Raw genomic sequence first — 27930 nt, forward strand, 5'->3', positions numbered from 1 at the left:
TATATATAGGTTCAAAATTTCAAGAAAGAGAAGTATTTACACACAAATTATAAACAAATTTTGGAATCAGATTTACAAATATTTCACACAAAAACTAAATGTTTCATATACTACAGATACACAATCTATTTTAATTAAAATTTATGAGATTTTATTGAAAACAAAATTATTCGAATACATAATACATGCTTAAGCAATGTATAATGTAGAAGCTAAGTTTAAAATACTACACAATTTTTGTTTAGAGAAAACAAAAACAGGCAAGAGTGGTTAAAAATTACAATAAAAAAGATGGTATGTACAACATGGCATGTATCCTTATAGCAAAATTGTAACCACAATGCTTGCATTCTTCACCAAGACAAAAATGTCTTATCAAGATAATTTTCCACACATAAATGTCACAGAATTTATATTAATCTAGTTATCAAATGAAAACCTAAAGAGCAGGCCTGATTCCATCATTTCTTTGCGAATCTTCAGCAGCAGGTGGTACATTATTATTTTCCATGGATGTTGGCAATGATATGACACCATGGCACAGTGGGCATTTGTCTTGGACATACAACCATTTCCGTAAACATGTCCTATGAAAATAATGTTGACAAGGTGTAACACATGCTGAACTCATGCTCCCAAAGCAAATAGAACAGACATCATCAAGGAGTGCAAGTTGCTCCTCTGTTGCAGATGGTAATGATTTGGCTTTCTTTGCAGCCTCCCTTCGCAGCAAGAAGCTTCGCCATCCAGTTTGCAAACGCTGCCAAACATTGAAATAGCAATGAACCAGCAAGATAGATGCATTAACCCAATTCCACTTACCTGAGGTAGATTCCCATAATCCCATACCTACGACAAAAATTGCAACAAAGAATTCTAACACTTTGGTGATGGCCCTAGTATAATAGACTGTATCATCCAAGCTCTCCCAAGGTTCCGATCGAGCAGAGTCATACAGAAACAAAGAATGAACAAGAAGAAGATCCAGAACTTGCACTGAAGTCAGAGTGCAACTGGAAAGAACAACCATCATCCAAAAGTCTATGGGAAAGATGGCTGATAACACTTTAGTTAAATACAAAGGGAAGACCAACAATGTGAAACACAAGCTGAGTGCTCTAAAATGTCGCCAAATACTCCGACTTCTGGATGCACTCAAAGCCAGAACAACTGGTTCAGCTATTTCCAACATAGACTGCAACAAAGAAGAAAGTACTATAAACAATATGATAGTCATCACAGCCATACGTGAAGGCATCTTCATTTCTATCAGTCCCGTTTGAATGGAAAGTAATATCAGTGTTAAGCCTTCTGTCCAACCACTGTGCATTGGATTATCATGGAAAAATGCGGAAAGACCCAGTAGGTACGCTCTTGTTGAACACAAGGTAAAGAAAGACAGATATGATATGCTAACAGAAGTAGCGACTAGAGTAACTGGACTGGCACAAATGGAACTGATTGTAGTTAGAATGATAATATACCATTCGTCTCCCCAACCTAGCTTTTCCACTTGATATATTGACCCCACAAGTTTTACCCAAAATTCTATTAACCAAAATAAGGCAAAGTGAGTAGGTACAAAAAGCTTATTCCACAATAAAGTAAACAAAGTTGTTACACCATATGCTTCTGTTACAGTCAAAGCATCCATGTAAGCTAATTTGGCACAATCCAAGATATCTGGAATTTGATACGTAATATAAAGAAAGACATTGAATCCAGTAACTGCTCTACAAAAGTTATGGAAGAAAGGAAGAGCGTCCACGGGCAAATTCGCTAAACGTGCAATCACTGGGATGGCATAAACCGAGAATACAGGTGGAACAGATATCCATGGACCTTTCAGCAAATAAGAGATTAGTCCTCCGAGGAGTCCATGAAATAAAAACATAGCAATCTGTCGTCTCAGGAAGTATGGATCATAGGAGTCATTCTCAGCTTTCTTCATTTCCATTTCGATATAATAACCAGACACCATGTGGCAGCTAACTATCAAGGCTGCACTTATAAAGTGTGTGTATAATGCTCTCACATGCCTTAAAGGAAGTAACAGGAGAAGAAATCCATGCAGAAGAACTGGAAAAGAAATGATGACAGACATTAAGCTTCAGTAAAAAAATTAAAGAGTACACTACATTTACAGCAAACACATAGAAAGAAATTCTATGATCATCAAACTAAATTTTTACTGAAGTTCTAATACAGATATATAAAAATAATGGAATAAAGATATAAAACAAAAGGAAATTTTATTGCAACCAAACTAAATTTTACAAATTTTTAATATAAATGAACACTAACAATACAATGAAGATCTAAAATGAAAGGGGGCTTAGGATTTTTCCGTTAAAGTCATACCACTTGACACCTTTTTGTTTTGGCATATATCCTAGGTACTGAAAGACTTCCTTCATCTCAGGAATAAAAAGGTGACCCAAACACAATGTGGTTTGTTGAATCATGCATTCCTTGCATTATTGCCATGAGATTCCTTTAATTATAATGACAGAAGCTAGCATTTATTGAGTTTTTCAAAATGAAAAGCAATAAATATAGCAAAATCGTGCAAATTGATGAAAATGTATTCCTCCCCAAAAAAGAAAATATGTATGTCTTCAGGTTTGGGGAGGAATCTGTTGTCAAATTAGGTTAAAATTATCACAAGCAATTTAAGTTTTTTTATATGCTATGTGCTTAACTTGTATCTCTTGATTATTAGTTCTTTCTAACTTTCTGCTGGAACACCTGGTACAACATTGATGGTGTTTATGCCAACTTTCATGGTTGATGGGATTTCATATGTTTAAAGAGGCTTACAGAAATATGTCCAATTTTATGCCAGAAATGTATATTTGGTGAATCCCTGGTTTATGGTAATCTGGCAACAACCCACTTTTCTCAATGTCATTTCTCTCCTATTTTAATTCTGAGCCAAATTATATTTCCATTAAAATTTTTCCGTTTCTTGTTATGGCACCTGATTATTCTATTTCAACTAGCTTTGAGCCAAAGGCATTGGAGAGAAAGAAGTAAGCCAGAATGCATTAATTATGGTAACACTGAAAATGAGTGGTATGGTTTTAACAGAAAAGCACTTGAAATTCATCATATGTCATTAAACTGACTTATGATGAATTTCAAGTGCTTTTCTGTTAAAACCATACACAAAGTTCTGATATAGATAGATATACACAAATAATGGAGTAAGAGTCTAACAAAGAAATTAAATTTTTACATTGTACTTGCAAACTTCATAAATGTAAAAATCACACACACGCACACAAATATATATATATATATTTTACAGCAAGCAGATAAATATCAAAATATTACAAAATAATTAAACAGGAAGGAAACACTTATCACAAAAACGGAAATTAATTTTTATGACATATACAAGTATAGTTTTGCTTTTGCTAATAAATAATTCGAAAATTGTATTCTATAATATCTTTGAAACAATACAGATATTATGTCAGAATTCTGGAATTATGTTTTCTGACAGTTATTATTTGGCTTAAATTCCAGAATTAGGATATTAAGAAATTGCTTAAATTTTGACTCAACAGCCCTTTTCAGAAATACCAAGGTGTTTCGAAAAGTTGGATGCTTTTGAATATACTTTCAGAATACTTCAAGGAATTTGGGTGTTCAAAGAGAAAACACTTGGATGTGTACACCAGCAAATACCATAAATTAATTTACCCAGTGATGTATGTGGAGACTGCCTAAAGACGTTTTCCCTCTTGATGAAACCAGTCTGTCCTTTCATCTCATGCCTTAAAATAATTAGCCTCTAAAGACTGATAAAGGCTCAGACCAAGCACTGATGAAATGGATTGAATTGGATTATTAAGTTACGGCAAAGCAGGGCTATCTGCCCTAAAAGGAGGGATGCCTTCATGAAGAATTTTCTAAGGTAAACCAGCTGGCATACACCTTACAATGAGAAAAACCACGAAAACGCCCATGCAACCAGCTCGTTCGCCAGGATTCGAAGCCCGGATCGAAATACCAGTGTTCAGCGACTTTACCGCTCGGCCGTTTGTGGGCCTTTATGAAATGGAAGGCAATAATTTTATTTTAAATGAATGTCAGAGATACCAAGATGTTTCGAAAAGTTGGATGCTTTTTAATATACTTGCAGAATGCTTGAAGAAAAAAAGCAAGCCATTAAGGAGAAAAAATATTTTTTTTCATAAAATTTGGTATTTTTTTAAATTTAAAATTCTTTATCTTATGATATTTTATTCTTGCGATTTCAAAAATAAAATATTTGACTAAAATATGAATAACATTTTAAGAAACTAAATGCAGGATGATAAAACTGTGTAAAGCAATGAGCACAATGTTAAAGCTATTTAAAGCAAAATATGTAAGTCACCCGAAGTTAAAATGTCGGTTATACATCTTGCTCATTTATATATTTTTTCTGAATGGAATATTGAAAGGCGTGTTAACTGTGCTTTACTGTATTTTCTTTTTTAATATATTCAGTTTTCAGCTGCATCGTAGTCTGGAACACAAAATATTCTTTCGAAAGAAACACAGTTCAAATAAATAAAACAAAATCCTGGAAAATTTATATTAATAAATATATTTAAAATGCTCAGTTCATATGAATAAATAAAAAATTTGAAGAGAAAATGCAATACAAAAAATTAAAATAAAAGTCTAAAAATTAAAAAATTACCTAAAATAATAACTGTGACAAAAAAAAATTATAAAGAAAACTATTTGAAAAAAATAAACGATGCACCTTATATTTAAACTATGCAGTTCGAATGGGTAAACAGAAATTTTTAAAACAGTTATTCGAAAGGAATCATGCAACTTACACAATTAAAATGAAATTCGAAAAAAGAAAAAAAATATATATATTTAAAATAATAACATAAAAATATAATATAAAGAACATTATTTGAAAGAAAGAATGTTGTGATTTTTTTTACTCTGACGGGAAAGGAAAATAGGTTGTCATATATTAAGAAGTTGCCAAGTGAACTATTTTGGCACAAACTAAATAAAAAACGGCAACATAAATTTGTGAATTTTGCACCAAATTTTCATATTTGGGCATAATTTGAATCGTAGAATCGAAATATGGGGAAAAAATTGGTATGTTATTTCAGAAAAAGTCCGATTTCATGTCAAAAAAACTATGTAAGAATAGAGCTATATATAAATCTAATATATATCCTAAGTTGCACTTTTGAGACACGAAGAACGCAATTTGAATTTTGTCAATTGGCCCGGTAGAATGGGAGATATAGAACTGTCTCTCCCCCCTTCTTTTGCACAGTGTACATGTTGTCAGTTAAACATGTTATTGTTAAATGTCTTGTTGGCTAAAGCTCCTGTTTGGTAAGTAACAAAGACCCAGTAAAAACATATTGAACAATTTTATATATCAAAATTAAACATTCACCACAGAAATGGTTTTCAAAGAATTTTTTATTTAACAGTAAATTTTTTCCTAAATTTAATTCCTTGGAGATTTTTTTTAATCACATTCCAGGCAGGCACAACTGGATTAATAACACTAAAAAAATAAAATTTCCCTGTTTTTAACTCTCTTTTCAGATACAAAAAGCATAAATTTGAAAGCAACATCTGAAAAATTGTCAACAGATAAATCCTAAATATATGTCCCATAATTTTAAAACTAAGCACAAAAATTAAAATTTTATAAAGAGACAGTGGGACATGCACCCAAAAGGAAGACTTTACCTTAAAAAGAAAGAATGGGCATATATAAATGCAAAACTTCAATGATAGAATAAATTAGTTTCTTCAATCCAAATATGATATATTTTCATTTAAAAGTTTATGGTATTTACTGAGTATCTGCATCTTCATGAAAGGTGGCAAGTCACTGGTGATGTTTTAAATTAGTAAAAAAAATGCATATCTTAGATGCTATTATGCTTAAAATAAATAATATTAAAAAGAAGCATTTTATAAGAAACAAGAAATTGTATGTGGAGGAAAAAATCTATTCAGCAGGTATTCTCACTTAGCCAGTGGCCACTGTCCCTATGGATTTTAATAAATATAAAGCATGTAAACCCACATATATTCAAATTAGCATTCAAAAATGCATCAAACACCCAGCAGTTCTACAGAATATTGAAGCAAGAGGTGTGGAAAATCAGGAAATACGAAGTTTATTCTCATATGTGTATAAGAAAAAAAACTATAGTTAAATTTGACATGCTGAATTTTCTATTTGCGTACACTTATAACTGAACACAGATCAGACATTCACAAATTAATTGGTCATGGATTATCAGAATTCTACTGTAGTGATTTTCAGCAACTGATTTCAATAGGAGTATATACCTAAATTTGTAGCAACACAATTCAAGATCTCCCCTAACTCCATAGAATGTGGTAAGGATTTATTGCGATCATGCTGCCACCAATAGTCAATAATGAAGAGACCAGGAACTCTCATTATCACTCCGACAGCACCCTCCATCACTGCTTCAAACGTGACTGTTTCAAAACATTAAGATATTCATCCACTTTCACTAATTCTGAAATGGAAAAGAAATAAAATGTGTTTCTAAAAACAAATTAATATGTTAACAATGAGATAAGAGTAAATCAAACATAATGAAAGCTGATATCATTACATCCAAATGCATAATTGCATTATTATGGCTGTTTTAAAGGATAGTCTTTTTTTATGTGCGTGTGCATGCATTACAAAGAGAAAATTGAAATTTGCAAACAGTTGAATGTTACCATTCTAAATTTAACTAATTATTTAAAAACAGGCAGAAATTTTAAATTTCTCTCCATGATCATAAACAAGTCCATTAAAAACTTTATTTTGAGTACACATAAAAAGGCTAAATTTTTCTTAAAATCATCACTTTTTAATATTTATTATATCTAGTGGGGGATAAGAGAACCATATAATAATTTACTAATTGAAAAACTTCTGTACCTTGCATAAATATGTGAATATCTTTTCAGTGCTCTCTAGATCAGTGGTCGCCAACCGGTGGTCCGTGAACGCTTTTGATGGTCTGCAAAAAAACTGGGACATTATTTATATTTTTATGAAGATTCAGTTTAAAAAATAACGAGTAACAAAACCTATTATGGAAGATGGATTATACTTTTTTTTTTTTTTTTTAAATTTTAGTTACTATTTTCAGCGAAATTCCTTCAATGAGTTTAGCTACTTTTTATGTACTTTGGCAGGTGTACCTGGCGACATTTGAAAGTGAGAGTTGGCATTCATGGATATGCTGCTGTTTTCAATAACAGCGACAACTGGAATTCTCTCTCCTTTTGAATTAAAAACATATGCTATTGTAGTCATTAATAACACAGTTTTTCTTTGTGTCAATAGGCAAGTTGATGGATTTTCATGAGAACCATCAGCATTCTTGTTTATAACTGCATCACTGGATGTTTTCATTTTTGTTTTGTCTAACTGTTGATCAATAATGCCATTGCTGAGTAAGCAATAATTATTATGTTTATAATAATTAAAAATTAGTGGCATAACACTTTCAGTTTATTGATATTGCTTTGCGTTGGCCGGTTTATTCTTGCTTTTCGTGAAGTCCCTTTTGCGGAAATGTGAAGCTTTCTGTACAAGAAGAAGGTAAGATTTTTGTACTTTTCATATGCCTGTATTTCTATAAAGGCATGCTGCTGAACACCAAATGTTTTGAAAATTATATTAATAAATGAAAATTAGAATTACATGTATTGGAAAGTTTAATATTGTTTTTATGTGTTAATATGTTGTTTTTAAGGTCTGATTTAAAGGTTTTTTTAAATAATTTTTTTAAATTCATATTAGTGGTTCGTCAAATATAAAATTATATATGTAGTGGTCCATGAAGTTCTAAGGGTTGACGACCACTGCTCTAGATCATTAGGATGACCAGCAGAAACCCTCTTACAAAACTGAAGGCTACAGACAAAACTTTTTATTGATTTATTGTATTCTGTGAAATAATCTAATGATTTACTGTTTTTTTATTTAAAACTTTTTAAAGAAAAAACTGTCCTTCTTTATTATGTTTAGACAAAGTTTTAATTTCATACCATTAGCCTTTAACTGCAATTATGAGGCTCAGAGCTTAAACTGTGCCAGAGCCTGGCTCGAGTGCCTTTCAGTTTCTGAGATAAATCATAATTTTAGCTGAAACACACTAGAGCCAAGGGCTCCAGCACTTCTTTTCTGTAAGTGAAACCCCCTTCCAGCAGACAAATTTTACTTTAATAATAAGTATGCCATAAAAAAACCATTCTAAGAATGTAAGCCTGTCTTTCCCTTGGACAGAGGCTATGACTTTAGGGAAAGAAAAGCCCCCACTCACATGTCAAAGATTTATTCTCCAGGAAGTGCAATGAATTTATGAAAGCAGGTAATTTTTTTTCTCCTGAAAGTACTAAAAGTGATACCCTGGTTGTGCACGACTGTCGCTCATCAGGGTACATACACCCCGGTTGGTAGTGACTTCCTACTGCAGCGCTCCTGTAGGCTTTTTTAAGAATAACCAAACATGAGGGACCACTACAGCACAGTGAGGAGACCAGAGGAGTCTTATATTTATTCTCATGTTGTTATCAGATCATATTAGGGGAAAATTTCTGCTTGGGGACTAGAATTATATGAATGGGAAATCACGATCAGAAAGTCTTGGACTTTTCCTTCTTTATTTTCAAAGCTACATTTATTTCATTAAAATTCCCTTCCATATCCTCATACTGTTTCTAGAATTCTCACTATTTTCCATAATGACACTTTAATCATTTTATCTTTTTTCATTGATGCGCTTCAAAAAAGAATGGTTTTGCATTGTAATGTCTTGAAATAGTACATTATATGTATAATCAGGGCTTAAATTCAGATAGAAATCAATTGAGCTACTTCTTAGCTTATGAGTGGAATTTTAATTCCAGCCAAATAAGATGAGGTCCAATAATTTTTTTTTTTTATTTATTTAACTATTTATAATTAATTTAACAACTTATTACATTTCTTTTCACCTCTACATTAATTTTAATTTTGGTTTTATTATTTTAATTATTTATTTTTTCCTTCCTACCTGACAGTCTTCCATAGGGCTCAGGCACTTCTAATTTTAAACAAATTATAAGGTACCTATACTACAGAGAAAAAAATTATGCTACAGAGACAGATAGTTATGCTAAAGAGGAAATGTATTTTTTTCACTTCTAAGGATCCATTCACAACGGGCTTGAGGGAAAATCTCTTAGAGGTCCTCCAAAAAAAAATTTTTTTTAAGTGTACTTTTTTGTAAATGGAGCACCAGTTGCCAAACGTGGTTAATTGTTTATGTTACACCATAACAAGCTGCGCAATGTTTAATGTGCACAGTTTGAATTTGTGCAGTTCTCAGTTTTTCTTTTTTTTAACAAAAAAAAAAAAAAAAAAACAGATCATTGCACAGGGAAAACAGCAGCTTTCCCATGCATACAGTGGCCTGTTTTTTGCCTAAAAAAATTAAAGATAATAAACATTATTAATACAAGCAAAGATTGAAAGCAAGATATTATTAAATACTTTTACCTGCTGTATACTCCAGCATATAACGCACACATATAATTTCAAACTGCATTTTAAAATTTTCAGGCACATTCGCCATATAATGCGTACTGTTCTCTTTATGAAGAAACCTGAAAGATATATGCATAATGCTCTTATCTTCTGAAGTTTTTCATTCAAAGATTCTTCCCAGACTTTCGAACAATGGTATCCTGAATTGACAAGCAAAATGGGGAACAATATGTGTATAGGGAAAAATGCTTGAGGGAGGAAATAATTCTGCACAGAAGGTGGGTTTTATTCAATGCAGGAGTGTACAAGAATGTTATTTTTGAGTTTCAAGAAAAGGGATCATAATTTGGAGCAGGAATATACTTCTGACCAGAATTCACGGAGTGACGAGTCAGATGTTTTCTCTTTCTATACACATTTCAAACCATGATTTTAATGTGAAAATTCAAGGATTTAGTAAATCACAATTAGTAATCTTTAGTAAACCACAATTGCTTTAGTTGAAATACAATTGATCTAGTGTTTGTTTTAGTAGTAAATATAGCTCCTACCAAACAAAACAAACACAGTGTTGGTTTCAAAAGTAAAGTCATGTAATTTTCAAAACAAAATGGAAACCGTGTTGCAGCAAAAATGTTTGATATTGGTGAAAGCTCCATATGTCAGTGTAAGAAAAAGGAAATTCCAATAATTAATAAGAATAAATATGCTTTGTGTAAAGAAGTAACAAAATGACCTATCCTAAAAGAAAATATGGTTGACTTCGTCTCAGAAAATTACCAAGAATGGATTAATTGTAACAAGAAATTGAGTATGTTTATCTGCCTTAAAATGAACACAAATGAAAACTTTATAGCAAATTTGAGTTGGTGTAGTCGATTTATGGCATGGAATAATTTAGTTCGATGAGGGAAAAAAAAGGTTTCACAAAAGCTTCTGAAAGATTTGGACCACAAACTGTGAAGTTTCCAAAGAAATATGTTATTGACCTACAAAGGCAAAAACATTATTAACTATCACATACTGGAAATGTGGATGAAACTCCAGTAATGGTTGATATGATAGGAAATAAAACAATTGATGTGAAAGGAACAAAAAAGGTTCAAATAAAAACAGCATGTCAAGAAAAATGTCACATCACTGTGGTGCTTTTTTGCTTAATGAACTGTACAAAATAAAAAACTATGGTTATATTTAAAAGACAATGCTGAAATGTAATTTCCCAAATGCTGTTTTCATTCATATTCACGAGAAAGATTGATGGAAGATAACCATGTGAAACTGTGGATAAAAAATGTTTGGCAAAAGCATCCCGTTGCTTTAATCCTTTGCGGCACAATGTGTCCGTTCTGGACGCACCTAAAAATTTCCTTCTGTACGCACAGAAAAACTTAATGAAAAAGGATTTATAGGTTACTATAGGTTACTCTGAACCTTCTTTATTTATAGTAGATGGCAGTTCAACACAAACCAGTCCATATATTTTAGCCATGTTTAGTTTTTTAAGACCCTCATTTTTCAAAGAAATCTTTCAGATTTTTTTTAGGGTATAAAAGGAATTGTTTGAAAAGAAATTTCTACGTTATTTTTTTGGATGTATGGTAATCTCCTTATGCTATATTAGTTTTAAATTTTTACCTTGAAATCTTGCTTAAAATCAAACGGCGAACCCTAGGTGTGCCCAGATCGGGCTCACCAATAATCTAGGACGACTGACAGTCTGACAGCACACCCACAGAATTAAAACGATAAGTGCTAGCTTCACAAAATTTTACTTGTGTACTCCTCTAGGCCTAATTAGACTGCCTACATTTTTTTTTTTTTTTAATCAAAACTCCGACTTTAAAAGGTAGCATGCCGGAAAGTGTTAAAGAATCCAGAAAGTCTTTTAGTTCGTGACATGTTCAGATCCCATCTAAAGGATAATATGAAGAAATTATTGAACGGGTGTACTGCAGACATGGCAGTTATTTCAGGAGATTAATGCCATTACTTCAGCCTTCAGATGTATCAATAAACCATTCAAAGAAAATTTAAAATGACAGTGGAATACACAGGTGTTAGAAGGTGAAAAAATATTTGCAAAAGGAGACCAAATACATCTTGTCTCTAGAAATAATGTGTGACTGGGTAATACAATCATGGAATGAAAACACACCTGGCATAATTCAAAGTAATGAAAAATGCAGTACATCTAACAATCTAAATGGAACAGAAGATAATTATTTATTTATGTAGCAGAGTAACAGTGATGGTAAAGATGAAACAGAATTTGATGACGTGCCTGTAGACATAACAGAAGACCAACATGATGAATTTTTCATGCTATCTGATAATGATAATTTTGAAGTTCATAAGGTATGTCATTTCTTTAAAATAAACAGCATTTCGATACATGTATAAATGTAATTTTTATATGCTCATCTTTTTCTTATATTTAAATCGATCATTTTTATATTCGGCTTACAATGCACACCCATAAATTTTGATCAGAACTACTCTATATACGCCCTCGCTTGGCGAGAAACTCCATGGTGTCATATTACTATCAAACTGTTTTGTCTACATTTCGAACTTTAAGCCTAAAATGTCTCCAAAACAGCGGTTTTTGCCCATGCAAAAACCATGTTTTGAACACAAAATTTAAACTAAAAATCCGAAACAAAAACAAAAAATTTAGATAGCAAAAATGTAAAGTTTCTAGGTAAAAATATTTAACAAGAATCCATGTACACAGCAATATGTTTTAACTAAAAAAAAAAAAAAAAAAAAAAAAAAAAAAACATCTATGGGTAAAAGTATAGTTTAGGCTACCCTTTGGCGAAACTTCGCGATTTTTGGCGGTACATAGATACCGATTTTGTGCAATTCTTTGACTCATTATTTTGGCTTGTGAAGTGGCGATTTTTAGCCAAAATAATAAGACAAACAGCTGCACAAACTCGGTATCCATGTACACATTGACTTATTTTCACTTAAAAGAAAATCCCTGAATTGCACAAAAATGCCATTGCGTACTCCTTTGACTTTATCCACGTACACGTCAACCTATTTTCGCTTAAAAAAAATCCCAGAATTGCACAAATTTCCATTGCGCACTCCCTTTACTTTGTCCATGTACACAACGATATATTTTCACTTAAACAGTCAAAGGAGCACCAAATTCTACAATATAGGCAAACAAAAAGTACATAATCTCAATAAAATACATTTTAAACCAAACAATAAAATAACATAAAAAAGGAAAAACATGTTATACATTTAAGCACTACCAAAAGCAAATATTCACTTACCATAATTTTCGAGTTCGCTTTGTACACCCAGAGCCACGTAAAAATCAAACTATCAATCATACTCAAATGACTTTTTTTCAAACCAGGTACTCTTTCTGATCGAAAGCTTCACATAGTGACCATCTGAACCTTTCTTCCTACAAACCCATTCAAATCCATCTAAACGGTTTTTACGTTCGACTAGATGCATATCCTTCCTACATACAGGACACTTATAATGGCTATTAAGTAAACCTTCATTTACACACCAGTCAATTACAGCTCTTTTCCTCTTTCAGTCCAAATCATACAGAAACTTCAAATTACAAATTAATCTTACTAAATTCGGCCATTCTACTGTCTAAAGAATCAAACCAACAAACATCACAAAAACGCTTACAAAACATCCCATGATTCAAAATTTCTCAGAATCATGCACCCGATTATGTCACAATAGAGTTTCCATAACATTCAACTAACTACTCAGGCTACCATAAATGAAACAGCAACTTGGCGATAAATGAAACAACAGCTTCGCCATAATACAAGGGGTACCTTAAAGTCTACTCTATGAACTACGCAAACCTTGCTTTAATAAATTAACATAACAACAATAAATTTCAAAGAATACCATGTACACAGCATCAAGTTTAAACTTAAAAAAGCATCTATGAATTGCACAATATGAACATTGCGCACAAATTAACAAAACTAAAATAACCAAAATTGAAAAAAATTGAAAAAACAACAACAGAAATTCATAGTAAAAAAACAATGAACATAACATTCTACAAGATAAAAACAGTAAAATAAAATGCACTTACCATAATACATTCGTTAATAAAATTTCACCAGTCACACAATGTCTGTGAACAAAAGCGCCACCATTTTGCTATTATTACATGTCTTTCTGTGATTCAAAATTTCGAAAGTAATGATAAAAACTTCTTCCAAAGTTAACTTACTACACAAAAACCACGATCTTAATCTTAAACTCCGCTGACATACTTTATCAGCAACTATTTGACTGCAAATCCACCCAAGAACTATCAGAAACGTCTTTCTTCATATGAGTCCTCATAGCAGCTCTACATTTCGGACTCCATTTTAAAAGTCCCACAGAAATTCCAAAAATACACTTCGATCCTCATAAACACAACCGTGAACAAAAGACTCGTTAAGCACTTACACTAAAAAGACGTGCCACGCACGTCGAGATGCTTTTGTCTCAAATCGCGAGCGACGAGAACACGTCGATAGGCATTTATCACAAAAATGAAAATATCATGGTGCACACGTCGCCTAACAACGAGATTGTTTATTTCTTGAGTTACAGCTCTAGATTGCACTCGCAGACGCGAAGCGGCATAAATTAGAAACCAGTGCAGAACATATATCACCACATTTGGTGATCTTAGGGCATATATAAGAGTAGAGCCTTTTGATCTTATTTGTTGTATTCAAAGTACGTGTTATATGGCAGAATGTGCGGTAATTGGTTTGAAACCAAAATTTGTTCTAACTTATTAATTTCACTGGGGTTTTAACATCTGAACCCAGTATCCTATTTTTCCTTTTCATTACTCTATTTTTTTACTTCTCGTGTTTTCTCTACAGCTGAGGAGGAGTTCTTTGCGAAAAAAATTGCAGAATGCATTTGCTCCCCTTCACAGATGAGAGGGAGCCATCCATTATTTCTTCATATTCTTCTTATCCATTACTTCAGACCTATATCATTGAATGATGAAAATGTATAAGACGAATCATGTTTCATAAGAAATGTTTCTGTTGTTTGCTGTTTGATCTTTGCCTGAAAAGCAGGGTGAAAATCTAAAGATCCCACCTTGTTTTTCAAGCAAACCTGAAAACCTATTACAGTCAAAAGTCGTTAATCCGGACTCGTAGGGACTTCGGCGATTCCGGTTATCGATTTTTCCGGATTATAGATCATCAGTTTAAATCTGGTAAGATGGCATGCAAAAATTACAAAATTAAAAATATGAAACCGTAATTTATGAAATAAAGAACAATTATGATCTAAAGGGTATCAAAATTTACAAAAAGAAAAAGCTTAATATTTATTTGTTTACTTTATTAAGCATTTCTTTCAATGTAAGTTGCTTCTTTCATGTGATAATACTTTCTCTTTAATTGTATTAAACAGACATAATTTCTTGTTTAGTTACAAAGTTCTGCTGTTCAAGTCCTATAATTGCTGTCGTTGAGAATTGTTGAGAATACCGACTAATTTGTCAATCGAAATGTTTTCGTTTTCAATAACCTCTGGGTCACTTTCTTCACTATCGGAAGCGAATTATAATGACGAGGAACTTGATTTAAATCATATCAAAGACGGAGTACATCGAGATGAAATACTACACTTAGTAAGGAATTATAAGCCAAATAAAATATAAAACATCTGCCCTGAAGATAAGGATAGTGCTGACAGATCAACTTCCAATCCGCGGCGTGAAATTGATAAACAGATTTCGGATTTCAAAACATACTTTCACTTTGTAGATACAAATTACGTATTAGTAAATATATATCGGAAATTCTATTTGACATAATCGAAAGTTCAAGCTTACTTTTATGAAATTGCTCTAACAGTCTGCAAAAAATAATAAGCCAGATCCAATTCGAAGATTACGGAACAACGCAATCTGCAACATTAACTGAATTTTTAGCTTAGCTTATACCTCCGTTACACATTAAACGCGCATGCGCAGAAACATATTCGCAGACGTAAAGGTCTTACGTGCACTCTTAAACGCCTGTGCGCATGCGTGAATGCGACGCATGCGCAGAAAGTTTGTAGCTTTGAGGTCCGGATTATGGGTGTCTGAATTAACGACTTTTGACTGTAGAACCTTTCAGATCTTCACCTGAAAAACAAGGGAAAGCTTGTATTGTAAAGCCACTCGAATCACACTGTTTGGCAATATTATCACTGTTGTTCTACATCACACTGTTTGGTAATATTATCCTATGTGTGGTTTAGGGTGATTTTACAAGATTTTTGTTTGGTTACTTTTTCAGGAAATTAATTTCTAAAAATCTCTGGTTACTCAATTGCCAAACAGCTGGGCTTTTACTGAAATATCTTATGCCTGAAAATATTCACACAAAAAGTAAGATATTACCCTAGTGAGCCTTCCTAAGATTGTTTATAGATGTTTATAAGCACATGAGAATAAAAGATGTATATTTGCAAAAAAATAAAAAATCACACTTGTTAATTTTTGCAAGTGTGAATAAATTCAAATTCCATATAATTCCAACTTTTCCAAACATGTTAGTAGCAAGAAAAAAAAAAATTTCTTCTTTTAACGTTCAAAGAATATTGCAATTTATATATATGTATAGCAAGTCAAACAAACAATACTTTGATACGAATTGATTTTATAATAAGTATTGTCAAAGATGTACTGAAATATAAAATATAATTTTGAATTACCAAAAGATTCTGATCAGCACCACAAAAATCTTGTAATTAAGTTTGATGTTAAAATAAGCAACTCCTTTAGCTTTTATTTACCTAAATAAAATTTTTATTAACAAATGTTCTGAACAAAATTCAGTACTACTCCATTTTGGAGAGCTGTTGGCGATGGTTAAATTTTGTTCACCGAATCAAACACCACACGTAAAATAAGCCAAAAATCTGAAATCTAGATCCTTAACTCAAATTATTAATTCATTGAGTTATTAGTATTAAGCATAGTTTTTAATAGCTCCTAACATCAAAGAAAAAAAATGTTAGTTTTTTTTATGCATCCGTCACCACATAAACTCGGACAACCAATTCGAGGTGTTGTGCCTCAGGTCATCTGTCACACCATTTTGCACTTCACCACAGGCACTCTACCATCTCAGTGTAACATCCACTTTCTGCATCAACAAAATGAATTGTGATTCAGAGTATGAAGCCGGCATCTCACAGTTCATCCGATTTATATGCCTTCTAAGAATCTGTGTAAACAATTGTTCTTTACATGAGATTTCCCTTAATGACAGCTGTTGTGAAACTGATTAGCTGTATCTAACAAATATTAAAAACAAATCTCTTCATTTTGATGTACGAGACACAGATGGCGTTGGCTGTCATTGAAGTAGGAAGAAAAAAAGGGTTTTCCCCTTTCGACCTCGTGACGTGAACTGATTAAGTGTGTAATAACTTTCGGGGCCAGAAAAATTTCCCGACAATTGTTAAAAAATGTATATATTTTGTAGCATAGAGAGAATATAATTAAATAAATCAACATATTAGAGTTTTTATTACAGATTCAACATCACACTACCCAGGTAAGTGAGCAAGTTTTGTCTTTAGTTTTTCTGGATTGCTCGGTATCTGGGATGAGTGAAGGAAGTATTTTTATTTTAATGATATTTAATGATGAGACTATGTTTTAGTAATAACAAAAAGTGGCTTCCCGTGACAGGACTCTTAAGAAATAAACTTTAAAAAAAAATATTTTAATGGTTATAGATAGTTTTTGATGTATTAAAGTATAATTAAGTTTAAATTCGAAACTATTTTTTGTAAAGCAGTTTGTTTTATTTTGAAAGTTAACTATGGAAGCTTTAAAGTCTCTGAAACTTAAACGGGCAGGTTTACGCACTTCTTTTGCTACAACTGCTAATATTTTAAAAACGGAATTAGTAAAAGAAGATTTTTCTGTAGATTTAGTACGAGATAAACTTACTAAACTACAAAATGTATATTCAGATATAAAAAATGTAGATGATAAAATTCTTGATTTGTTAGCTGAAGACGGGAAAACTTTAGAGGATGATGTTACTAAAGAAATCGAAAGTCGCGAGGTGTATTCTGATGATTTCATAACACTAACTCGGCAAATTAATGAAAAATTGCAATTTTCAGATGAAATCAATTTAGAAACAAGACCAAATGATGGTGCTGGTATTTGTTGTAGTAAGATTAAACAGTATAGACTTCCGAAAATCGAACTTAAGAAGTTTGACGGGGAATTGATAAATTGGTTACCGTTTTGGTTGCAGTTTGAGAAAATTCACACTGACCCTGATTTATATGAAAGTGACAAATTTTCCTATTTGATTCAGTGTATGAAGCCCGGATCACGTGCTAAAGAATTCATTGAAAGCTATCCGGTGACTTCGGAAAATTATGATAAAGCTGTTTTAGCTTTGAAGGAACGTTTTGGGAAACCTGAATTATTAGTAGAAGTGTATGTTAGGGAACTAATTAAATTAATTGTTTCTAATGTGAAGGCAGATCAAAAGGATAAATTACCTCTTGATAAACTGTATGATAAAACTGAAACTCAGTTGAGAGCCTTAGAGTCTTTAGGTCTTAAATCGAGCGAAAACACATCGTGGTTATTTCCGATGGTGGAATCGTGTCTCACAGAGGATGTTTTAAAGGCGTGGCAAAGGAGTTCGCTCTTTAACCAGCCTGAAGGAACTGATCTTTCTCGCCTTACCAACTTAATGAAATTTTTAAAGTCTGAAGTGGAGGGTGAGGAGAGATTAAAATTGGCGCGTAATGGACTCGATGGTGTTAGTCGTAAAGAAGGATATCATGATAAAGCAAAGAGGGAAACAAAAGGTAAATTTAAATTTAAGAAACAAGGAAATGTTCCCACTGCCACAGGTTTTCTTACAACCAGAGAACATGCATGTATTTTTTGTGGTAAAATGCATGATAGTAAAAATTGTTACGATGCACGTTCATTATCTCTTAATGAAAGGATTTCTAAAGTTAAGGAGAAAAAATGCTGTTTAAAATGCTTGGAACCAAATCATATGGCAAAGTTCTGTAAACAGTTTGTTAGGTGTTTTGCTTGTGGTAAATCACACGCAGTTATTTTGTGTCCGGACATTAATAATGAAACTGAACTTCCTACAGAAAAATCAGAAATAGACAACATACATACGGCTACAGCCAGGCAAACTTGTACCGCTGACGTAGCTTTAATGACTTTACGCGTAAGAGTAGCTGGTGTCAAAAAGCATAAAGATGTTAGAGTACTCTTAGATTGTGGTTCCCAGAAATCGTATATTTTGAAATCATTAGCCACTGAATTGGGGTTACCAATTATTTCCAAAGAAAATGTTGCTCTTACTTTATTTGGAGGTGCCAGAACAGAGGCAAAGATGCATAACAAATATTTGGTAAAATTATGTTCAGCCAGTCCGCGTAAGTATTCAGATCTAGAATTTGAATTTTTAGATCAAGACATAATATGTGGGGATATACCTCGGGTACCCAAGGGTCCAATATTAAAAGAATTAAAACGAAACAACATTTGGTTGTCGGATCTGGGAGCAGATTGTCCAAAAATAGAAATGCTCATCGGTAGTGATATTTATGGAAAAATTCTCACGGGATCAGTAAAACAATTAAAAGGAGGACTAACAGTAGTTTGTACAAAACTTGGTTGGACAGTTTGTGGTGTATCGGAGGAATTTGTTAATCACAAAGATAAAGATGCTTCCATTTTGTGTGCAAGTTTAGTGGGTCACGACTTTAAAATCTCCGATCTTTGGAGTTTAGAAACGATCGGAATATTAGATGCTCACCAGAATTCAACTAACGCTGCTGAGGAAGAAATTGCCCACGAACAATTTTTAAACTCTCTTTCCAGAAACGAAGATGGTCGTTATTGTGTCGGATTACCTTGGTTAGTATATAACGCAGAATTGCCATCAAATCGTCATGTAGCAGAAAAAAGATTGTTCAGTGTCACCCGAAAACTCAAGTCTTTACATAAATATGAAGAATATGATAGAATTTTTAATGAATGGATGGAGGAGGGTGTAATTGAAATAGTACCAGACAATGAACTGAATTATAAAGGGCACTACTTACCGCATCACCCAGTATTTAAACCAGACAGTGTCTCAACTAAGATAAGACCTGTTTTTGACGCATCATGTAAAGTTAATAGATCGCCCTCCCTTAATGATTACTTAGTAAAAGGACCAAATTTAATAGAAGAAATCCCTTCAATTTTGTTAAGATTTAGAGAAAAATGCATTGGCGTAACCTCTGATATCCGGCGTGCATTTTTACAGATTGAATTACGGAAAGAAGATAGGGACTTTTTAAGATTTTTATGGTGGGAGAAAGATAATGTACTGAAGGTTTTCCGCCATACGAGGGTAGTTTTTGGAGTAAAGTCTAGCCCTTTTCTATTAGGAGCGGTTATTTCAGTTCATTTGGCACAAGTACCAAAGGAACAAAGTTCTATTGCTCAGAAATTAAATAAATCCTTTTATATTGATAATTGTGTGACTTCTGTTGATAACGAAAAGGAGCTTGTGAATTTTGTGAAATCTTCTACTGAAATATTAGCTGAAGCAAAAATGGACTTACGTATGTGGACCTATGGCCCAGTAGAAAAAGATGTGGAACTAACCCAAAGTACTTTGTGCACTGAGTCCACAATGGAGAATTCTGTACCAGTTTTAGGAATTATGTGGGACAGAATAGAAGATAACCTTTATATTGAAATTAAGACTGTATTGGTTTCGGATAATTTGTCTAAAAGAGAGGTTTTGTCAGTAACGCAGACAATGTTTGATCCTTTGGGTTTCTTGACACCTGTTTTATTGCCTGCAAAGTTACTGCTACAGGAAATTTGGGCGATAAAAGCAGACTGGGATACTCCATTACCAGATAGTATCAAAAGTAAATTTTCGAGGTGGTATAATAAATTACAAATTTTGAATAAGTTGAGAATACCGCGACGTATAGGTTTTGGAGATAGAAGTTCCTGGACACTTCATGTATTTTGTGATGATAGCCAGCATGCTTATGCCACGGTAATATTTTTGAGATGCGAAACTAAAGAAGAAACATTAGTCAGTTTTGTTATGGCTAAGTCAAGAGTCGCACCCTTAAAAGAACTTACTATTCCCCGTCTAGAACTTATGGCCTGTCTTTTGGGCGTGCGTCTTTCCAAATATGTGACAGAAGCTCTTACATTGGATGACATCCCGAAATATTTTTGGACCGATTCCACCACGGCCATATCTTGGATTCAAAGAAATGATGCGTGGGGGACTTTTGTGGGCAATCGCGTGAAGGAAATTTGCGCTTTCACTAAAGCAAATCAGTGGTCATATGTACAGGGTCATTCTAACCCAGCTGATTTACCTTCTCGTGGTTGTTCCCCTCTTCAGTTTTTCGAATTAAATTGGTGGAGAGGGCCTGTTTGGCTCAAAGACCCTAGAGATAGCTGGCCAAAATTAGAGGTTAAGCCAAATGAAACTTTAGTTTTTTCAGAGCGCAGGAAAGGCATAAATTTAAATGTAAATCTTAGTATAACTACAAAAGCGGATAAAGTTAAGTGGTGTGAGAAGTTCTCTAAATTTTCAAAAATGTTAAGAGTTTTAGGTTGGATAAAGAGATTTATCAAAAATTGTCAAAAGAAAATTGTAAATAAAGAGCCTTTTCTGTCTGCTTCCGAGATAAAGGAATCTAAAATTATACTTCTTTCACTTGTTCAGGGGGAGAGTTTTCCAGAGACTGGAGACTCCGTCAATGGTCTTTTGACCGTACGAGATCATAGTGGCTTAAGAAGAGTAAAAACAAAAATCACCGAACGAGATGATTCTTATGCATTCCGGTACCCGATTTTATTACCTTCTAAGCATTATATTGTTGACTGTTTAATTAGAGATTACCATTTAAAACATTCTCATGCCGGCGTACAAGCATTAACTGTTATAATTAAAGAAGAATTCTGGATCATTGGTGCAAGACGCCGAATTAGATCGGTGGTGAAACAGTGTGTCCGTTGTAAACGATTTTCAGCAAAACCTCCAACTACTGCACCCATTCAATTACCATTAGACAGAGTTCGAGATGCGTTCGCATTTGAAGTTACCGGCATAGATTTATGTGGCCCTCTGATTCTCAAAAATAAAAACAAAACCTGGGTAGTACTGTTTACGTGTGCTGTATATAGATGTGTACATTTGGAACTAGTGACATCCGTAAGTACCGAATGCTTCATTCAAGCGTTTCGTCGGTTCATAGCCAGAAGAGGTCGGCCATCTACAGTTTATTCAGACAACGGCACAAATTTCGTCGGTACATCTGCATTGATGAAAAAGGTTGACTGGGTAAAGGTTGCTCAGGAAACTTTGCATCCCATCACTTGGAAGTTCATTCCGCACACTGCTGCTTGGTGGGGCGGATGGTGGGAGCGTCTAATCCGCACAGCCAAGAATTTGATTGTGAGAGTCTTAGGACAAGCTGCAGTCAATTACGAAGAGTTACTCACCGTCATCTGTGATGTGGAAGCCGTAATAAACTGTCGACCACTAACTTATGTGTCAAATGACTCTGAGGACCTTATACCATTAACGCCTTCCATGTTCTTACAGGACATTAAGGTTTCAGGTACAGCAGATTTGGATGCTTTAGATCGAAATAAACTCTTGGCTCGTCAGCGTTTCTGCCAGGAACTTCGAGAACAATTTCGTAGCCGTTTCCGCAAGGAGTACCTTGGACAGTTAGTACAAAAGCATGGACAGACGGACTGTGAATTAAAAGTTGGAGACATCGTGCTAATAGGTTGTGAGAACCTTAAAAGAGTGAACTGGCCAATTGCTCGTGTCCAAGAACTTTGTACAAGCAGAGATGGACGTGTAAGAGTTGTAAAAGTGAAAACTAGAAATGGCATACTGATTCGTCCTGTACGTAAACTGTACCCTCTAGAAGCGTGTTCCTGTACTAAGGATACCATTATTTGATTTTTGATTTTCCTTCTGAAAATCCAAAAGGTGGGAGTGTTGTGAAACTGATTAGCTGTATCTAACAAATATTAAAAACAAATCTCTTCATTTTGATGTACGAGACACAGATGGCGTTGGCTGTAATTGAAGTAGGAAGAAAAAAAGGGTTTTCCCCTTTCGACCTCGTGACGTGAACTGATTAAGTGTGTAATAACTTTCGGGGCCAGAAAAATTTCCCGACAATTGTTAAAAAATGTATATATTTTGTAGCATAGAGAGAATATAATTAAATAAATCAACATATTAGAGTTTTTATTACAGATTCAACATCACACTACCCAGGTAAGTGAGCAAGTTTTGTCTTTAGTTTTTCTGGATTGCTCGGTATCTGGGATGAGTGAAGGAAGTATTTTTATTTTAATGATATTTAATGATCAGACTATGTTTTAGTAATAACAACAGCAAATAAAGATTTGGCTGATCTTTGGAATATGGTAACTGGTAGTTTGGCGACATTTTGGAGGCGATATCAAGGACTACCTAGGACTTTGGTAATAACGTGAGAAGTACTCAGTTCCGATTACGCATTATTTTGTGTGAGGGAAACGAGAGATCATGAGATATGTCATGTGACATTAATGGACGAATTACAGTTCTTTAATCGGAAAAGGGGGGAAATCTGGAAATTTTGTATTTAGCTTTATTCTGTGTTGTGTGAAACAGTGTTGGTTAATTTTTGGATCCCATGGCCCTAACTAAAGTGAATTTGAAATGGGTATTTAGTGGGATTGAAAGGGTTAGTAATAAGTGTTTTTTTAAGGTTGTGTGAGATAGAAGTAAAGATGTTTTATTAAGTTATTTATTTTACCTGGTACCTTGCTGTGAACTATAAGTATGATTTTAAAGATCCTGAAACAGGTGCACATATGCTTGCTTTTTATTTAGAGGAGGAAATAAGAAAAGTTTATCGGCCACGTAATCAAGATTCTGAAGAAGATTAGGTAAGTTAGTATTTTTAATTATTTGAGGATATTATTTTTATGCATTGTTCTAAATGTAAGGAGTAAATAAAGTGATATGGTATTATTGGAAAATTGTTATTAGCAATGATTTAGTTTAAAGTAATTAGGATTGTAAGCTAATTTTTATTAATTTAATGTATGTGCTTATTTATATTTTAAGTAGTGTTTTTGAATTTAATTATATTTTGATTAAATGATAGTTATTTTGTGAATTATATGTTTGTAAGAATTTGGTATACATTTCAGTGGAGGTAAATGTGCATGGAAATAATTTAAATATTTGACACTAAGTATTTGTAACCATTTGTATTATTTGAGGTATGAATTCGTTGGTGACGTTTATAATACAGTCAAAAGTCGTTAATTCGGACGGCCATAATTCGGAATGATCTATAATCCAGACATCAAAACTAAAAACTTTCTGCCCATGCGCCGCGTTGACACATGCACAGAGGCGTTCACGCCTGCGCGTAAGACCTTTTACGACTGCGCATATGAGTGTGCGCAAGTGCAGAATACGTTTTCGCGTGCGCATTTTATGTATAATGGACGTATAAGCTAAATAATTATCTATTTCAGTTAATGTTGATGATTGCGCTGTTCCTTAATTTTCGAATTGCATCCGGCTTATTATTTTTTGCAGACTGTAAGAGCAATTTTATAAAAGTAAGCTTAAACTTTCGATTATATCAAATAGAATTTCCGATATATATTTGTTAATATGTAAAGGATCTAAAGCGAAAGTATGTTTTGAAATCCGAAATCTGTTTATCATTTTCACGCTGCTCGGCGGCGGGCGCGTAATGAATTGGAAGTTGATTTGTCAGCACTAACCTTATCTTCAGCGCAGATGTTTTTATTTTATTTGGCTTATAATTCCTTACCAAATATAGCATTTCATCTCGATATGCTCCGTCTTTGATATGATTTAAAACAAGTTCCTCGTCATTATAATTCGCTTCCGATAGCGAAGAAAAGTGACAGAGGTTATTGAAAACAAAAAAATTTCGATTGACAAATTAGTCGGTGTTCTTGACACAGCAATTATAGGACTTGAACGGCGGAACTTTGTAACTGAACAAGAAATTATGTCTGTTTAATAGAATTAAAGAGAAAGTATTATCACATGAAACGAAGCAAAACTTAAACAACTTACATTGAAAGAAATGTTTAATAAAGTAAACAAATAAATATTAAGCTTTTTCTTTTTGCAAATTTTGATACCCTTTAGATCATAATTGTTCTTTATTTCATAAATTACGGTTTCATATTTTTAATTTTGGAATTTCTGCATGCCATCTTACGAGATTTAAACTGATGATCTATAATCCGGAAAAATCGATAATCCGGAATCGCTGAAGTCCCGACGAGTCCGGATTAATGACTTTTGACTGTATAATAGATAATTTAGAGGTAAAAATTTTGGATATTTTATTTTATACGTGGAAATGTTAATCTTTGGAAAGAGTATATACTTTTTTGCGATCAGGTAATTTCATATATGTTCTTTTTACCGGATTTAAAGATTCACAAAATTTTCATGCATTTTCGTGAAATTTTTCTAATTTATGAGAAAAACACAGTGTACATGGATATAGTGAAGAGAGTGCGCAATGCCATTTTTGTGTAATTCTGGGATGTTTTTTAAGTAAAAATAAGTCAACGTGTACATGGTTTAGTGATATTTTAATTAAATGATAGTTATTTTATGAATTTTATGTTTGTAGGAATTTGGTATATGTTTCAGTTGAAGTAAATGTGCATGGAAAGAATTTAAATATTTGACACTAAGTATTTGTAACCATTTGTAATGTTTGCGGTATGAATTCGTTGGTGACGTTTATAATATAATAGATAATTTAGAGGTAAAAGTTTTTGGATATTTTATTTATTTTATACGTGAAAATGTTCATCCTTGGAAACGGTATATACTTTTTCGCGATCAGGTAATTTCATATACGTTCTTTTTACCAAGTTTAAATATTCACAGAATTTTTTGCATTTTCGTGCAAATTTTTAATTTATGAGAAAATAGCAGTGTAGATGGATAAAGTTAAGAGTGTGTGCAATGCCATTTTTGTGCAATTCTGGGATATTTTTTTAAGTAAAAATAAGTCGACGTGTAAATGGTTTATGTGTATGTGCTATTCTGAAAAATGCGCAAGGAGTTTGCGATTGTGCACTTTTTCCCAATTTTGCAGTTAATATTTGTCATGATTAAGCAGTTTTGTTACATAAAATTTCTAGCATGAGTGTAATTCGGCTAGTAGATTGTTGGAAAAAGTGTTCAGTAAATAAAAAGAAAAGAAACATGTCTTTACTTCGTGAAGACAAAATGGTGGGGGGAAAAAATAGAGGGTTGCTGTAGCAGAGTTGGTCGCCAAATTTTCGCCAAGTTACCATAATCCAAAGATCAACCAAAGATTTCGCTGATTGATTAAGGACTGTAACTAATAGCATTCACTGGATTCTCTGCACAATCACTAAAACCCCACTGTTGTGGAAAAACCTACCAAACATTGATCTTTCTCTAAGTGAGAAGACTTTTGTATGTTTTGACAATCTTGTTGATTCTGCTGATTTCCACTGTTAGCCAGGCTATTAAGGCTGCTGCACAAACCTCCAGCATATAACTGTTCTAATCAATGGCTGCATTATGGTTCATCTTAAGCTGTAATTTGCAAAATTCAACTGACGTCATCTCTTCCAACCAGAATTGTGAGGTTCATATATATAAGCCTCTGCTTTCAAAAAACTTCAAACCAATTCTGCTTTTGCAATCGCAAGATCCTTTCCTACAATGCGATTTCACAGCATTTTGTTCAAAATCCAATTTCATTTCATGATCTTTCGAGCACAATTATTGTTTGGTGATGCCTGTTGTTCAAAATAAATCAATCGCAGACTTTTCATCCATGGTCAATTCCCAAATTATGAAATCTATGACAAGCCTAGAGGATTGCAGTTCTATTTCTTCGTGTGCATAAGAACAAATATCAGTCACCAGCATTCATCATAGCAGTTGGCTGAACCTCCTGGATGCTGTATCTGTAGTTAGAAATTGTTACCAAAGTCTATGAAAAACAGGACTCGCATTTAGCCACTTCTGTCTGACTTTGTCCTGTCTCTAGTCTCTCAGTAGCTCTCCATCGCAGTTCTTCAGACAAATGATATTCAAAAGTCATTTTTAACAATTGGCTATCCCAGATTTCTTATCTCAGTATCATTGCAAAATTTGCAGACTTGTTCTCAAACATTAATTTTATGCTCCTCACAGATGATGTATTCCGAACACAATGCCACTAATTTGCATATGGCAGTTTTAATTCAGTAATTCTTATTTCACAAAACTGTCCAATTTTATACGGATTGGCTTATTTTTGAAAGAGGTACTCCTACTTCTGAGAGTTTCCCTTAATTTTTGGAAACAAGTGTATTTCAAAATGCAGACAATAATTCTTGCAACATATTTTCATTTAAAATAAAAAATTATGACATGAAACATTGTCCTTCAAAACACTTCAGCAAAATTTCAAATTATTATAAGTGTTCAAATTATTATGTCACTTACTGATTAATACTCCCTGAATAAATTATTTTTTTACACAGAATATTTTTATTGCATTTATTTTGCAACAAGCAGCACTTAAATCTAGGGACAAAATAAAATATTAGAAAAACATTTGAAGGCTAAATTTCAATATTTAATACAAGATCCATGTAAATAAATTTTAAAAATACAACTGTCTGAAACAAACGTTAACCACTAGAAATCTTTTGTTAATATTTTCTAATCGCTGATATCAATATCGGTTTGAATCACTGGTTTACTAAAATTCATATCGTGACAAAAAAAAAAAAAAAACATTTATACGTTTCACAAGATTACGAATAAATTTTTAAACAATTATTAGAAGAGTTTCAAATGCAATACAAAAATACCTCTATTTTATGAGAAGTTGCGAAATTTCAAAGACAGCTACGTTTCTCACCTCCAACTCATATGATATACGACTTCTGAACATTTCTGATAGCTGACTCAGTAACGTGCGACTAATGTTCTTGCATGGAAGTCCCCCGTATAAACCATAAAACGGAACTTAACCTAGTTGTGAAGTCGAACATAGAGATAAGACACACATATGGTTAGACGCATTTACTCACACTTATAATTGCAAACGAAATTATAATACAGCAGAAATACAACACAATTTATTCTACTTAGTAATCTCTTCTTATCGCTTTTGATTTAATATTTACCAAATTTGCGACATCCATCTGGCATTTTTACCGTTTATTTATTTATTTAGCCATTACGGTTCCAGTTACATTGTTGACAAACACGGGCGGA

The 27930-nt window shown here is 33.1% G+C and overlaps 1 protein-coding gene across 9 annotated transcripts; it reads right to left on the bottom strand.

The window, feature by feature from the left end:
• Positions 1–124: 124 nt before the first annotated feature.
• LOC118203796 (RING finger protein 145-like) lies at positions 125–27911 on the bottom strand. 9 transcript variants are annotated; one of them, XM_035376089.2, is made up of 4 exons: positions 27572–27911; positions 6959–7040; positions 6346–6542; positions 125–2079 (listed from the first exon to the last, which is right to left on the bottom strand). In XM_035376089.2, exons 3-4 carry the CDS (start codon positions 6482–6484, stop codon positions 440–442), a joined length of 1779 nt encoding a protein of 592 aa, XP_035231980.2. In that variant the 5' UTR covers positions 6485–6542; positions 6959–7040; positions 27572–27911; the 3' UTR covers positions 125–439. The 9 variants fall into 9 exon arrangements, with proteins under 9 accessions (XP_035231980.2, XP_035231978.2, XP_085667289.1 ...); XM_035376087.2 differs by having other exon boundaries at positions 27522–27911; XM_085811163.1 differs by lacking the exon at positions 6959–7040 and having other exon boundaries at positions 27522–27684; positions 27840–27888.
• Between the last annotated feature and the right edge of the window lie 19 nt (positions 27912–27930).

Source organism: Stegodyphus dumicola, chromosome 2 (assembly GCF_044657685.1).
Source record: "Stegodyphus dumicola isolate Sdum_Otavi_A_Nest chromosome 2, ASM4465768v1".
NCBI classification, from domain to species: Eukaryota; Metazoa; Arthropoda; class Arachnida; order Araneae; family Eresidae; genus Stegodyphus; species Stegodyphus dumicola.

Excerpts from the sequence above, each read along its gene's own strand:
- LOC118203796 (XM_035376088.2), bottom strand. The coding sequence starts at position 6,484 with ATGGAGGGTGCTGTCGGAGTGATAATGAGAGTTCCTGGTCTCTTCATT. Across the intron at positions 2,080-6,345 it reads TTGTGTTGCTACAAATTTAG|TTCTTCTGCATGGATTTCTT; the intron begins GTATATACTCCT and ends TTTCTTTTCCAG.